General features: G+C 37.8%; 1 protein-coding gene across 5 annotated transcripts in view; it reads left to right on the top strand.

Annotated features, from left to right (window-relative positions):
• SLC10A7 (solute carrier family 10 member 7) overlaps nucleotides 1–15,130 on the top strand; it is a 142,689-nt gene that overhangs the window by 41,104 nt on the left and 86,455 nt on the right. For all 5 annotated transcript variants that reach the window (XR_007203571.1, XM_048303328.1, XM_048303327.1 and 2 more), the window contains exon 5: nucleotides 5,549–5,587. Coding sequence is in view for 4 of the 5 variants with exons in the window: in XM_048303328.1 (XP_048159285.1) it covers nucleotides 5,549–5,587 (39 nt within the window). In the remaining variant the exon portion in view is untranslated. The remainder of the gene's footprint in view (nucleotides 1–5,548; nucleotides 5,588–15,130) is intronic.

Here is a 15,130-nt window from a genome sequence, read left to right as displayed (position 1 = left end):
TATAAGAGACATTTTGAACATGAGCTCACTTTTTTTATAAGATTTCTTAGGACTCAAAATTTAGTTGGTATCTAAGTCTGGGGGTTGTGGCTGTTTTGTTTTGTGGGGCTTTTGTGTTTTTTCATTTTTCGTGTGTTTGGTTGGTTGTTGATTTTGTGTGGTTTTTGTTTTGTTGTAAATGTAATGCAACTGTTGTGGTGGCCTGTCACATATACAGCACATGGGCCAGATTCATGTGTAAGATGCATACTCCAGCTTCAGTTGAATTCTGTATGGAGTGTACATACATCAGAGTCAAATCTAGACCCTATTTGTTTCCCAGAGATGGTGCTGCAGTGTTAAAAAGGCACATGCTTTGCCTTGGAGGGGGCAACTGGGCAGCTGGAGATTTTGTTGAGCAGTTAACACTGCCTCTTTCATTTTTGCCATGCTGTAGCAGGATTTTTATATGCATTTTAACAGTTATTTAAGACTCCCCATATGCTTAGAAAGGAATCTGAATATATGTGCCTTTTTTAAACCTGCATCATAACTAGGTTATTCCATCAATACAGTAGAATGACTGGGAGCTGCAGTTGGAACAATATGTAAAAATACAGCTTGTAAAAGATTTCCTTTATTAACTGTCATCATCCACAGAATATATGTTCAAATAAACGTTGTGTAATAACTAAATTTGAGATTAATAGGCCCCTTAAGAAACAGCGAAGTCATTCAGGATAGTCAGTGAAAAATAGCCTGTAAGACTGTAACATGCACATATTGTCCTGCTTACATGCTCTCTCTGGTGTCATTCCCATTTATCAATGTCGGCAGGCTCTGTTCTCATTAAAACACTCTTGCACAAAAGCAACTTAATTTTCTTAAGAGAAGAGGACACCTGATTCAATTTAGTGCTGGAAACCAGGAACTTGAGTATATATATATTTTTTTTTTTTTTCCTGTCTGAACTCAGATGAATAGTTATGAACAGTAACACAGATTAAACCTTATTAGGTATATTTATATTCTGTTTGCAGTAACGGTGCTGTGGCAAATAGCTTTCTACAGAGATGTAACATCTTGTTATTAGAACCAGCAGTTAAGACATGAGCTGTGGTAACACTCACATGAGATTTTATTTTTAAATAGGAGATTGAAGGAGTTGTTTAAAGGGACTCTGCCAACTCATTCAAGTTACTTCTGACGTGCTGCCTTATTCCACCTTCTCGAACTACACTGATCTCTTTGGGTAGATAAAATTTCCTGTTCTGTCCTATTTGGTCAAACCATTGCCATCACTTTCTTCAGTCTCCCTCTCTCTTTTTTTTTTCCTTTCTTCTCCTGTCAAATAGGAGGCATAATTGTATTAAGTTTTGCAATAACAATATGGATGCTGTAAAATGTTACACTACCATATCGTGTTCGCTGTCGTCTGCTGCATAATCCTGCACTAGACCTGTGAGAGTCCTTGTCTCTCCCCAGTTCTTTTCTACTTTTCTGGGCTTTTCTTTCTTCCTCATTGTGCCTTGTGTGTTAAACAGGATAATTAGTCTTATTCCTGATGCTTGAGCTATATATCCCACTAGTGTGTGGTACATCCCACTAGAGCTAAGGTTTTAACTGCAAGGAATTGCAGACAGACATGGAACAGCTCTATATGATGCCCAGGCTGCTTCCTTCCAGGATGTTCTGACTATTTGATTTCATTACTCCGCATCTGTGGCCTTGACCCTGGAATGTCCTTTTCTCAGAGCAGGGATGACTTGGGGCCAGACAGGCCCTGGTGTCCATAGCATGTGCTTTCCCTGCTGTGGGGTGCCTGGGGGTAAGCATAGGCTTAAGTACATCTAGGAAGGTTGTCTCCCTAAAGGCTGCCAAATGACACTTGAGAATCAAATGTGTTAGTATTGAAGCAATATACACACACTGGTGAGAAAATCTCTTCCTTTTTTTATGATGCACATACAAAGCTGTGAGGCACTGCTGTTTGCCTGTACTCTGGAGTGAAGTCCCAGTTTAGCTGCGTGTAACAATTTCTTTGAAATTGTGCCGATAATGATAAAATGCTGGTGTTTGACCTAGGTGTTCCAAATGTGGCTGGGGTATTTTTTCCTGTTATTTAACATAGTTTGGCTCCATTATTATCAAAACAATATCTAGTCTAATAAATTCCAAGGTAGTTTAGTTTGGTACCAAAAAAAAGCAATGAAAAAAGTTCAGAATGTGTTCTGTGAATTCTAAACACACTTGTTTGGTCTGCTGCCCAGTCACATGTGCTTTTGAATGCTGTGGATACTTGCCACAAATAGAAGTACTTGCCCATTTTGGTTCACACCTGGGGGGAAATGCTCAGCCCCTTGGTTGTAGCTTAGCTTTGCCTTTTTCTTCTAGGCTTTGTCTTTTACTAGCCTTTGTTGCCAGGAGGACTGTCTTGGATCTTGTTGCTGTCACTGTAGAAATCTTAGCAGTGTTTTCCATACATCTATTCCAGGATAAAAGGTGAGAGATGGAGGGCTGAAGCTTTGTGCTAGACTGGGGTATGAGAAGAGGAAGGTTTCTGCCAAGTGCTGCCAGACAGGTGTCCTTCGGAGGTGGCCCAATCACTTCTCATTTGGAATTCTCCCTGGAAATGTAGACCACAAGAGCATTCCCTCGAGCCCAGTGCCATATAGAGCTGACTGAAATTGTACCTGCCTAATAATAAGTGAATTGGTTGTTTAGTAGAGCTAATATGTACAGTTGTTAACTCAAGTGATGCTGTCCGTGCTCTTCTGTACTTGCCCTGTTAAGAGTCTTGGCAGTGACTTTCAGTCATGTCTCTGAGTTGATACAAACTTGGAACATTTGTCTAGTTGTTAGTACCTTTGAATGTGGTCTGACCTTACATTTCAATACATGGCTATGCACTTACCTTTTGAAAGGACTTTACTAGGGATTGCATAGAGAGCTCTCCCCTCGTGCTAACCATAAATGCAATGTATGGTTTGCAAACACATGCAAATCTGAACTTGGAGTATGATAAAGACATCTAAATGTTTTCATGCTTTATTGTTTCATTTAAGCTGACCACGGATATTCTGATATCTGTTGCAGCACAAAAAGAGCAAACTCTAAAAAAGAGTGATGCAGTAATAGTGACTAATAAATGTTTCAAATAGAAAATGAAGAGCCTGGCTGTATCGTGTGTCAGCACTAATGTTTATTTGTATCATCCCTCTAAGGATTTCAGAGTGCTTTTTAAGGAATGAATTAATTTTGACAATGCCCTGTGAGGTATGTATCCCTTTGATAGAAGGGAGTTGGAAGCATGAAAGTGTTTAAATTCTACCGGGTCATGCTACTAGGTATGTTTAATTACAAATTGGAGCAGTTGATTCAGTTTACTGCCAGTTTGTTTAAACTGAACCAGAATTGCAAATATAAGCCCCAGATTTGTAAGTATGAGAAGAAATTACTTGTAAGTTTATTTTGCAGGGGAAATGTTTACCAAGAAAACTGCAGGTAGAGTAATTGACATATGTAAGTCCTCCCTCACTGAGGCAAATAATCTGGATGATTGTACTTTAATTTGCAATCTTCCTGATTTTTTTTTTCCCCCTCTTCTTTTGCCTGTAATGAGTGTTTCATCATCTGCTATGGATAATTTCTGACACTCCAGAGAAAGGGATTTAAAAACTGGAAACTAGTGTACCCATGAACTGGGTGTGAAATATGACTTTTGCACATGTCTGGCTAAATAATTGAAGAATAAATATTGTCCAAGATTGTTGTCTTAGTCCCTGTTATATACTTGAGAATATTTTAAAAATCCAGAAATCTTCCAGATGGATTAGGAATGAATAAAAGAAGTTTGTTAATGGCCAAAATATCACCATCTAGTATCTCTCCTTAACACCTTTCCAGGTACAGAATTTCTCCTGGAAGTGGAATTGCAGCCTCTTTTAAGTAAAATAATGCCATATCTCTAGATGATCCCCAAATCAGGATGGGTGGCCATGCTCTAGGTTTCTCTGGATGCGTGTAATGTGTCTTTGCCTTGCTACATGAAAGTATCAGTTGCACAGCTTCAAATACAAGTAAAAAATCCTGATTTAATTCACACTTGTTGAAGAATTGTTGATACTACTCATGCTTCCTTTCAGCTATGATCTCTGGCAAGAGAAGCTGTTTGGACTTGTGCCTCTTTTTTTTTTTTTTTAATGTTCAAAAAAGAAATGCTGATGAGAAAGAGGTGTTAAAATATGTTACTGTAGTTTACAACTGTCAACTATAATGTTTTATTTAGCTGTATCTATTCAGATGCTCCCTCCACAACATGGAGTGCCATATGCCATTGTCCCTGTTAGTAAGCAAGTCAGCAAAGGTTTCCCAGTCTGCATTTGTTTCTGTATTTGGGCCACTGAGGAGCTGTGGTCCAGTGCCATCTTTTATTGATAGGGCCAGCAGAGGAGGAATCTAATGAAATTATCAAAGCTTTGAATTAATTATGAACTTGAATAAGAAAGCTAAGCTCTCTAGAGCCAAGGATCTCATTACCCATTCATTTTCATTGCATCCTCTTATGGAGCAGAAGGCAGGTTCAGCTACTGCTCCTACCCTGATTTTGGACTTTATTCAAACTTGCTCAACTCACTAGCAGCCTCTTGTTATTAATCTGTGGCTGGAAGTGTCCAGGGTGTTTAATTTGACTCTAAATCGGCACATAAATGGTAGATTTCCCTCCTCCCTTTCCTCTTACCTTTGCTGTGTGGCTTTTCATCAGACTGGCTGCCATACAAGAGTTTCTGTTCTTTCTTGGTAATTGGGGAAAGCTATGCAAGACTCAAGTTTTAACTTCCTGGAATTTAATGAGTTCGTATTAAGAAATAATACTGCTACCTTATATTTCCTGGATATTTAGGTAAGCACAAACACTTCTAAAGTCATTATCAAAATTGTTTATTTTCTTATTTTAAAAGACTATGGAGTGAAAAGTAATGACATTTTGGCCTCAGAAGTATGGGGTCATTGTGGGGTTTTTTTTGGTTGGGATTTTTGTTATTCCTATTTTAAATTTGTTGGTCAAACTACAGGAAATACTCTCTGTCAATACTTTATTACGATGAGCTATTAAAGTAGTTTATTTACCAGATCACTATTTCATTAAAATTGTTAAAAGTGTATGAAAATGCAGCATTTTAGTTACATCAGATTGTTTATTTTAGTTAATAGGTCAGTATATAAAAATGTTCTTGGCAACTTAGAGCACGAACAGTGAGACCAAGCTTCTGTGTAATATTCTTAGTTCTTGTGGATATTCCTCTTCAGTCTATCGGCAAGGGTTTTCGTCTCCTCCTGCTTTTGTCCATTTCAGCACGTTATTTATGAATGCATAAACCAGAATCCATCAGTCTTCATAAGTTACAGGCGACTGGCAATTTTTAAAGCAGTGGCTAACTGGCTAATGGTCTCTGTGTATGTGTGTCTTTGGAGAATCTAATAGCTTGTTGGGTGGGGGAAGAACATTTTATTCTTGCATTGGAGCTATTTTACCATTGGTGATATTTATCCTTTTTTTTCTCTCTAGGCAGCTGCTATATTTAATTCTGCTTTTGGAAGTTTTTTGGTAAGTAACACAGTATTCATAGCAAGTGCTTTAATAGTCTCATTTTTAACAGTATCACTGGTGTGTTTGGTTTTTTTTCACATTATTTTTGGTGGAATTTTGCCATTCAGATGGAAAAATTTGAATCATCTTTCAGTTTATGTCACTATTCCCTTAAATACAGATACTGCAATTTCTTTTCTTTTTGTTAAACTCTTGAGAAAGGTAGTGAATAAAGGTAGTGAACAAATTGTCTCTGCTCGTGGTAAATTAATAATGTGTAAACACATCTTAATTTTCTCCTTAATGGGTTAACAGAATCTATTATTATGCAGATGTTTCAGACATGGGCATCAATATATTGATTCTTCTAATAAGGCCCATCAAATACTCATTATTTTCTATCAAGAGGCCATGGATTTTGCAAAGAAAACATGACCCAGCTGATCAGAGAGTAGATGCTAATTTACTCAGTGACTTGTCATTTGTTTGGCATATTTTACTGTCAGTGGAGCCACTCGATGTCTCTGAAGAACACACTAAAATAGCTAGATATGGGAAAGCAATCAATCCAGCTGGAAATATAACTGTTTCTTTAAAAAGCAAAAGCAGTATTTGTGGTCCTGATGGTCTAAAAACATTTGGAAAGGACACTGTAAAGAACACTAAATATATTTATGAAGAAAGGAAGAATAGATTTCTTTTACTGATGTGTTGTTTAGAGAAATACTAATGAATATTAAGTAAAAAATTATTTTGTATGTTGGCAAACTACTGTGACTGATTGTTTTATTTATTTAGGCAGCTAATAATTGAATTTGTTCTTACTAAAGTTTATGCATGTTTGGAAGTATGTGTGTGTGATTCCAGTCTTCTGTCCCCAGAAGGACTGTGATGTGTAAAATGAATGAATGACAAAAGAATTCAAATTAGGAAATTAAAATCAAAACTGCGAGTACAAAATAACTCACTTTTTATTCATGGTTTGGTTTCTTGTTGTGTTTTTTTTTTGGTTTTTTTTTTTTGTTTTGTTTTTTTGTTTTTTTTTTTTTTTTGTATGAAAAGCTGGTGTTTAGGAGTTTTAAGTACATAAAGCTCTACTACCAAGAGGTAAAGTCACATGGCATTTTGAAGTTGTGTTGTGCTGCTGCTTTTTTGAGGGACTAGGTTAAAGTTAGGAGGGTGGATGTAAGTTTTTTGGGGTAGAGATGACCACTTGTATTTAAAATATCAGTTCCCAAGTACTTGTCCTTTTTGTCACCTGTCATGTCCTCCTTCCATGGGCCTGCCTCAAACTGTGGAAGTGCTGGAAAAACTCTAAAGTCTCTGTGTGCGTGATATTTTCTCCTGTTGTTTGGCACAAGCTCCTGGTTTCTTTGCTGTCTCCAGCTTTTAGTTCAAGAGGTTTCTGAGAATACCCAAAGGCTCAGTTCAGCTGACATTCGGAGATGTCTTCTGGCTTCAAATAAGAGTTTAGGCTCCACTGCATCTGACTACAATGCTGGCTCTTAGTAAAGCGACAGAGACTTATTTTCAATTTCTAGTAGCTGTTTGCAGCTCTTTGAAGAAATCTGAGCTGAAGAAGCTGAGTTATTTTTTGTCTTCATGTAATACGCCTAATTTTGGTTTTGATCTTAGTTCATGATCATTGGAAAGTTCTGCTTACATGTAATTACCTCATTTCACTTTTTGTTCCCTTCAGGTCTTTTTGGAAATGTTGGAGCAGGATTGCAGTAAACATTATTAAAAAAATTCCCTGGAAAGACTTTTCAAAAATATTGAGGATCAGCTAAAATGAAGCCATAGCTGATTTTTTCTAATTACTGATTATTTTAGAATAAGACAGTAAAGACACTGGTTACTATTAAATTACAAATATATCCACACATTTAAACACTTGTTGTGGTAATTCTACTTCGAAAGCATGATTATGTGGGGAATATATGTGTATGACAGAAAACAAATCACAAATATGTTTACTGAGTGCTTTGCTCTTAGAAACCTTTCCAGTTATGAAGTTGATAGGATAAACCTTGTGACTGAAATGTGGTAGTAGGCCAGGGACAGTAGTTAGTAGGCAGAGTTGTTTTCGAGTAGGTTCACAGGGGTGTAGGTCTACATGACCTTGAATTGAGTGGCTCCAGATGTGGAGCACTGGCATGTGTGTGGTCACTTACAAAGAAAGTTTGCTGTTGAAAAACTGGCAAAGCAATAAATACATGTGTATATAATGTGTGTGTGTATATATATATATATACATATATATATACACATATATATATATATATATACACTCGTTTGAAGTCAAGACTGTTCTATAAAATGTAAAAATAATTGGTCTGTTTCTGAGAAGATAATGGAAGGTCCTGGTGGTGGTTTTGGGAATCCATCAGTTTATATTGGTGCCTAACTTACGGATTTGGCTACGGGTGGAGAAACTATGTCCTGTATCTTCAATTCATGATGAACCTAAATCACTTCCGTATTTCTCTTCGGAGTGTCTAGTGATGAGCTGTATGTGGACAGGCTTAGATGGAGTTATATACCTTTGTGACAAAACCTTTATAGTTACACGTGTCCTGGAGATAATTGGGAAGGCTCTGACCTCGACAAGGCTGAAATTTTTCATATGTTCCTTGTTTTACCACATACAGCACATGGGCAGGTTGTGGCACTTGCTGTGTAGCTCTGACAAAGCCAGGACAGTGTTTTCTCTTTTCAGACTATGCCCTGTGGGCCAGTGCCTGTGTGATTTAGAAGGGCTGAAAGATGTGCAGTGCTGTTTACTCTCCTTCCTGCGCCCACCCTTTTTTTTTCCCCCCCTTAAGACTAAGAAATAATGCTTGAGAAGTTAAATGAAAGTAAGTTGTGGAACAAAATGTCTGCAGGAAAATACTCAGTATAGTATTAGAATGATACTGAGATGAGCTTATTCAGATAAAAGGGAACATCTTGTGATGCACAAAGTGTAGAAATGCCAAAAATATCTTGATGAGCAGAAATGCACTTAGATTAAGGACCTGGGAGTGTTTTCACTGGTAAAGAGATTTACAAAAACTGTCAGCCAGCCACGAAGTAATTCTTTTTCAACTCCACCAAAACCCATATTCCTATAAACATGCAGACAAAGCAATGCATGGAATGATACTGTACATATTTACATTATTTTATTGACTTAGTTAATAACGTCCCAGATCTAATTAAAACACAGTGTTTGAAAAAAATAATTGTTACAGAAAAGTGTTTTTATATAGCTAGGTTAGTAATAACTAACGATAGATGAATTCAATTTACATAAATTTCAGCCAAGAGAATATTTAGACTCATACCACAGAGGATTGCTCTGAGTTGGGTAGTTAATATCATTATCTCCTCCCCTCGTTTAAGCAGTTTGGTTTACAATAATTGTGGAACATAAGAAGTGATTTCAGTTTTTCCTCTTAATGGGGTTTTAATGTAATCTGATAGCATTTTACTGATACAGGGTGGTTGGTTATCACAAGGTTGCATGCATATGCCAAGATGCTGAGATAAAGCACAGTCTTAGTTGCTTCCACTTGTAGCAGAGGATACTTTTGCACCTAAAGGCTAAAGAAATTGCCTAGGATGATAAGTATAGGTCTACTGACATTCTTAATGTTGTATGCATTGCCATGCTTCCTAAGCATTTCTGTTCTCCTTCTAAAAGAAGAGAAATACTTGCAAATATCCAAATCACAGAGCAATAGGCAGGAGACTGCAAAACATGTGCTGATGGTTGTTCATGGTGTTTGCCTGAGCCATTCAGCTCCTTTGGCTTTGTCCACCAGGGCATACCTGTAACTGAGGCTGTTCCTGCACTGGAGACAGGCTTGGCTGAGAGCTGCACTCAGTTTGCAGTGACAGCGTGGGAGACGGACTTCCAGAGCACCATGTCCTCACAAAATGCTCTGCACTACTAGACTACACCAGGCTTGTCTAATCTTTCTACCTCTCATTAATCTCCTTTCTGCTTGAGACCATGGGCTGGGAAACCCATGAGAATATCCAGCCTGTGGTGTGAGTCAGTGTAGGCTGATTTTTCAGTGCCTTGGGGTTATGAACAGTTAGTGTGAAAGCAGCAGCCATCAGCTTCACCTTAAACAAAGAACTGTAACCAAGATCTGAAGGTCTGTGGTGACAGGGAATCAAGAGGAAAAGAGAGGATTCAGGGGACTCTGCTCTGGTGACCATTGTGCTCCTGAGAAAACAGCAAAGCTTTGGTTAAGACTTCTTCCAGCGCTGTCTTGGATTAGCTTTTCTTTCTCTGTTGCAACATAATAGATGCAATAAGGCACATTTCAGATGCCCATTGTTGCATTAATGTCCTTTGTCCAAACTAAGTATGTATGGGTTTGTTCTTTTATCTGACCATCTCTCAGAGGGGACAGAGCTGGGTCATGTCGTTCAAAAAGCTCAAATAATTTTTGGAGCAGCCACGTTGCTCATCAAATCAAGGCTAGTGTTTTTATTTACATTGTCTTCCAAATTCAAGCTAAAGCTAGCAGAGAATAACGTTAGCTTCTCACATATACACCCAGCTTAGTTGGTTAATGAAAATGTATGGAATTCTTATCTAGTCTGCTTTAGCAGGCATAATGATTTACACAGCCTGACAGCACTAGTGCTGCAAGTAAATGCATTAGTCATAGTGTCCATTTTTCTTGCAAATCTGTGACACAGATTTAATTATGAGAATGACCAGCAACTTACAAATCTAATTTTGGTAGGCTGAGCCAACTTTTTTATTTTAATAACAATGGATTTTTTAGCAATGATTTCATTACTATTTAAAGAAATCCAACCATATGGAAATAACCAATTGGCTGAATTTATTTGCTTTATTTTACCTTAATGGATGTTGAATGATTTAGGTTTATTTGGGGCTTTTTTTATTACCACTTTTTTAATCTTAGTTATTTCTAGGACAAATATCCTTATCTGACTTAAGTATTTCTAGTACAAACATTGTAAATATTTTTCTAAAATCAGGCAAATGTTTGTATACCCCTTTGTTCCCTCTTAATTGTGTCTTTGCAGTATGAAAAGGGGCAGAGCAGTCATCTGGGATTCCCTTTTTACTGTGCTAGCTGTTTACAAGGAAATCTTGCCAGGAAGTCTGTTCACAACAGGTGCTGAATTCTGGATTCAGTCTTGTTTAATTTCAAAGTGGAGCTGCTTTATGGTGAGCAACCACACTCTTGGAAGTGGTCTCCTCTTCCTCTGTGAGCAGTACAGTGGTGCTGCTGGTCTGTGCTCCGAATTTGATCAGGGTAACTCTCCAAGTCCTGAGCAAGTTCTCCCTCTTAATCAGGCACTTGGGAAGGCACTTCATTCTTGAAGGATTGTTTTTTGCATGAGTGGGAGGGGATAGCAGACCTCAGCACAGCAAGTGTTTGGGCCAGACATTATGAACCAAGCAGGAAGAGTTTATATTCCATGGAATTTAAATAATCTTGGGAGCCACTTAGGTTGCCTTACTGTAACTTATTTCATGGCTGATGCTGGGATCTCTTGTTGTTATTTAACATCCTTATTTTGATTTCTGCTAGCTGGAGCTGAAATCTCAAAGTAAGCTTGGGCATCGTTTCCAAGTTTGCCGAGTGACTTTTCAAAGCATGTAGGCCTTCACTCTTACTATGTAAAGTTCCAGTGTATAGCATGCTCAGTTTAATACCTAAATTTGAGTTAGTTTGTACTATTTTGGCACAAGCAAGGCAGAATAACAAAGCTCCCTGTGAAAAAGACCCCTTAGCATGGGCTTAAAAAAAGAGCCTTGACACACATGATTATTTTGAGGGATTGCTAGGCATGTTCACCCATCCCAGTATTCCTTTATTGATCTTCTCTTCCCCTCCCAAAGCCAAACTTTGGACAGAGTGGGCATCAGCTAGAATGAGATGTAGAATTTTTTACAAAATAATAAAAAAAAAAACCTGCCTGTCTATGACTACTGCTGAACTCCTTTAATCAACAAAAAAAAAGGAGTACGTATAAAGGTGCAATACTCAAAGAGAATAAACGGGATCTTGCTCCCAAGGGATTGAGAGAAATCGGGTAGAGGGATAACTGGAAATCTGAGTATTGTAACACCCACTGTGTGGTGTCACTGATGACACAGTTGGTCTGAAAAGACCAATTAAGTCAGTAGGGATTTGCAGATCCTGGTAGCACAGAGAACCAGTTAACAAATAACAGCACTGCTGTTGGTTATCTTTGAAATGTTACAGAGAAGGAGGGTAGGTAACAGTAACCAAGAGGAGAGAAATTGTGCAGTCAAGGTCTAAAAAAAAATGTCCTCTAGATGGCCAATGATTAGTCCCTGTATTTTTTTTTACAGTGGCCAAGAGGAAAATGCCTTGAAATCTACATAATAACAAAAAATGAAACCATTAGCTGTCAAATGCGTAGAACTTATGAGGGCTGTAGCTGGTCTCAGGGCTTTCTTAGTTTTCCCATTAGCTTTTGCTACTGATCATTTAATTCATCTTGCATGGTCTTATGGGACTCAAGCAGTCAGTTCTGCCAAAAAAAGTTTGTTTAAAGATAGCGATAAGTAGGCCATTAAATACATCTCTTTGTATTATCTTTGTGGCCAAAAGATAATTAACTGCTGCCTTTCTGAAGATAAATATATTTGGATATTCTGCTTTTTCCACTTCCTTATATGACAGCAAACAGGTAGGATTTTTTTCTTGCACCTTCTTTTTTTGGTCAGCAACCCCATCTAGTGCGCTTGCTTGGCATGGTACTTGGTGATGGCTTTTGAGACAGTAGATTGAATCCTGCCCCGCTCTTTACTGTTTCCATGGATTAGCAGGCTCTTAGGAAAAGAGAGAGCTGAGGATATATGTGCCACTGGCATTTCTTGAGTTAGTAAAACAAGCAGTAAAAGTGGATCTTGCTGGAAAAAATTCAGAGGCAGAACTCAGGAAAGGTAGCGTGAGAGTTGAAGCAGCTTTGTTCTTCCAGTCCAGTTGTCACTTAGGAATTGCAACGTAGAAGGGAAGGAAGTTTTGCAACCCAAGACTGGGCATTCAAAGTACCTTAAACTTTGTGATCTGGTCTTTTACTTCTGATCATATAGTGTGGGGAAACTGGAAATTAAAGTGCCTCTGTGACTGTGGTGAAGTCATCTCTCTTGTTAATGGAGACTGCATACTGGAAATTTATAAAAAGCTTGATTCCATTTCAAGTGTAAGCTAATGAATTACTGAATCAAAAGTGTCTGTCTTTGGTAACTATCATTTGGAGAACATCTAGACAAAGAAATGTATTTGTTTAATATTCTATAATCAGGTGGTTTGTTGGATTAGTATGTAAAGCAAATCTGTGCTGATACACAGTTCTAGCATAAAATCAGTTTGTCTAAGATTACTTATGTCATAATTAACAAGATTTGTCCTTGTCCTCTGTAGTGTAAAAACAGCATTTTTGTCAAAAGAATATGTTTCTTTTGGGCTTTTTTCCCCTGGTTTTGCTTACTGTGGTTATTGGTCAGAACCTGAAATAAAACCAAACCAAAAACCACAAATAAAAACAAACAATTGTCCCAGGGTGTAATTGTGTGCATATCATAATGTTGAAAGGTCCTGGTTTTAGTTTGTGATGGTTTTTTGTCTTCTGTTTTAGAATAGTTTCCTGTTTTTTCACTCCAAAATAAAGAAAGTGAAATTAACAGAAAGAAATATCACCTGTTCTATTATAAAGTAAGATCAAGGTGCTTGACTTCTTGTTAAGTCACTGGACTTTGTATCATGGAACAGTGTCACATCACTTAAAATTAGTTTTAAAAAAATGTTTGCATTGAAAAGCTGCTTTATTTGTTTCTGACAACTACTTGGATAAACATGTGCTTTTTTTAAAAAGATGAAAATGTACACCTACAAAACTTTGAACAGTTTATTTGTAAAGCAAGAGGTATAAAATTCTTGCAAAAATTTACTTGTGTCTGTAGGAACCAAATGTTTGAATTTATTGGTTCTCTATGCTAGGTAGGTTGGTGCATCAAGGAAAAATTGAGAAGGCATTGTGAAAGAGAATTTGGTTTTCATTTTGCCCTCTCTGTAGTATCTTTTAATAGTAGAAGAAGCATGCCTCTGCATTCCTCTAGGGCTGTGGTTGTACACAAACATGTAGTCATTTGGCCTGATTTAAGGGTAAATGTTCCCTGCAGACAGATTTGGAAATGCACAAAATATGTAATTTTCTCCCTTACTTTTAAAAAATTCATCAAAAGGAAATGAAAATGTTTTTAGAATCTGCTGTTAATGTTCTCCCCCAAAGTTTTAGTTTCTGATTGAAATGGAGCAATGTTCTTTCCTCTGTGCTGCAGCTTTTAGTCACCTGCATAGGAAAAGTGTGTGTGGGGTGAGAGAGAGTGGAGAGAAATCATCACTTCCTTGGGAACAGGGGTATTTAAGCCCCTGTCTTGTGCCTGATTAGCACTTTGAACTAGTGCTGCTGCAAGGAGGTGTTTCACCCAGCATCTGTGTATGTGTGCTGTAAAACACAAGCTGGTGTGCTGAGCAGTCACCTACACTAATCCGTCAGGGAGCGTGGAGCTCTTTTTCCTTCTCTGTCCATCTGTGGATTCAGTAGCTAGACAGAGTTGAGTTCTAGCATGTAATATAAACAGCAATACCAGTGCTGCATTCTATACAAGTTCTATACAAGCCTTCTTTCACCTTTACTTGCCTCTTTGTGGGAGTAAAAATATTCTAAACACATTAATTTATTAAGCTGTGTGATTTTTGGCCCAGAACAGGTTAAATCTCTGCCTGGATTTTTTTCCTGTGGTTCTTCTCTATCTGACTGAACAGAGCCTGTTCAAAACTCAGCAGTCCACCGTCTCTAGGGGTGAAAACAAGAGGGATGTCATTATTACTCTAAGTTGAGGGCCTGGAAATCATTCCCCTTGCTGTCAGGGTGACAAATACTGTCTTAGTGGAGGTGCCAGAGGTTAGGTCAAAAGCTCTCACAAAGTCTTTAGCTCAACTAGCAAGTAAGGCATGGTTATAAAACTGGAGTTTCCTTTGGAAATCTGTGTTTGTTATTTGTTGTTGCCCTTTTTAAAGCCAGTTTTGGGAAACTATCATGACCCTTCAGTATGAGACAGGAGTAGTTCATGAATTCTGGTTTTTTTTTAATAGCTGTACTTGTGTTGTTGCAGAAAGGCCCCCTTCATTATTATTTTGCCTTATCTTCTTTCCAGGTATCAAAACAGCTCTCAGCTTTTATCCTTAATGGCACACACTGGAAAAGACCAGTGATTATGAAGGAGGGAGGGAACTGTTTTAACTTATGATCAGTCATTACTTGGCTTCTTTTAACACTGTTCTGTCTATTCAGGCTTAGAGTTTTCATTTTAATGTCATGAAAAAACAAAAAATAAGCAACTATGTCCAACAACAAAAGCACTCCAAAACAGCACCCCAGCAAAATCCAAACCATCTTGGAGGTAATCCCTTGAGATGCAGGCTTGCTTATACAGTTTATCACTTTTCTGGCATGAAATATGAGCAAATGCACTTCCCAGCATCTTAT

This window comes from Corvus hawaiiensis, chromosome 5 (genome assembly GCF_020740725.1).
Source record: "Corvus hawaiiensis isolate bCorHaw1 chromosome 5, bCorHaw1.pri.cur, whole genome shotgun sequence".
In the NCBI taxonomy this organism is placed as follows: domain Eukaryota; kingdom Metazoa; phylum Chordata; class Aves; order Passeriformes; family Corvidae; genus Corvus; species Corvus hawaiiensis.
Note: the sequence above shows the minus strand (reverse complement) of the source record. Positions and strands in the feature narration are given on the sequence as shown.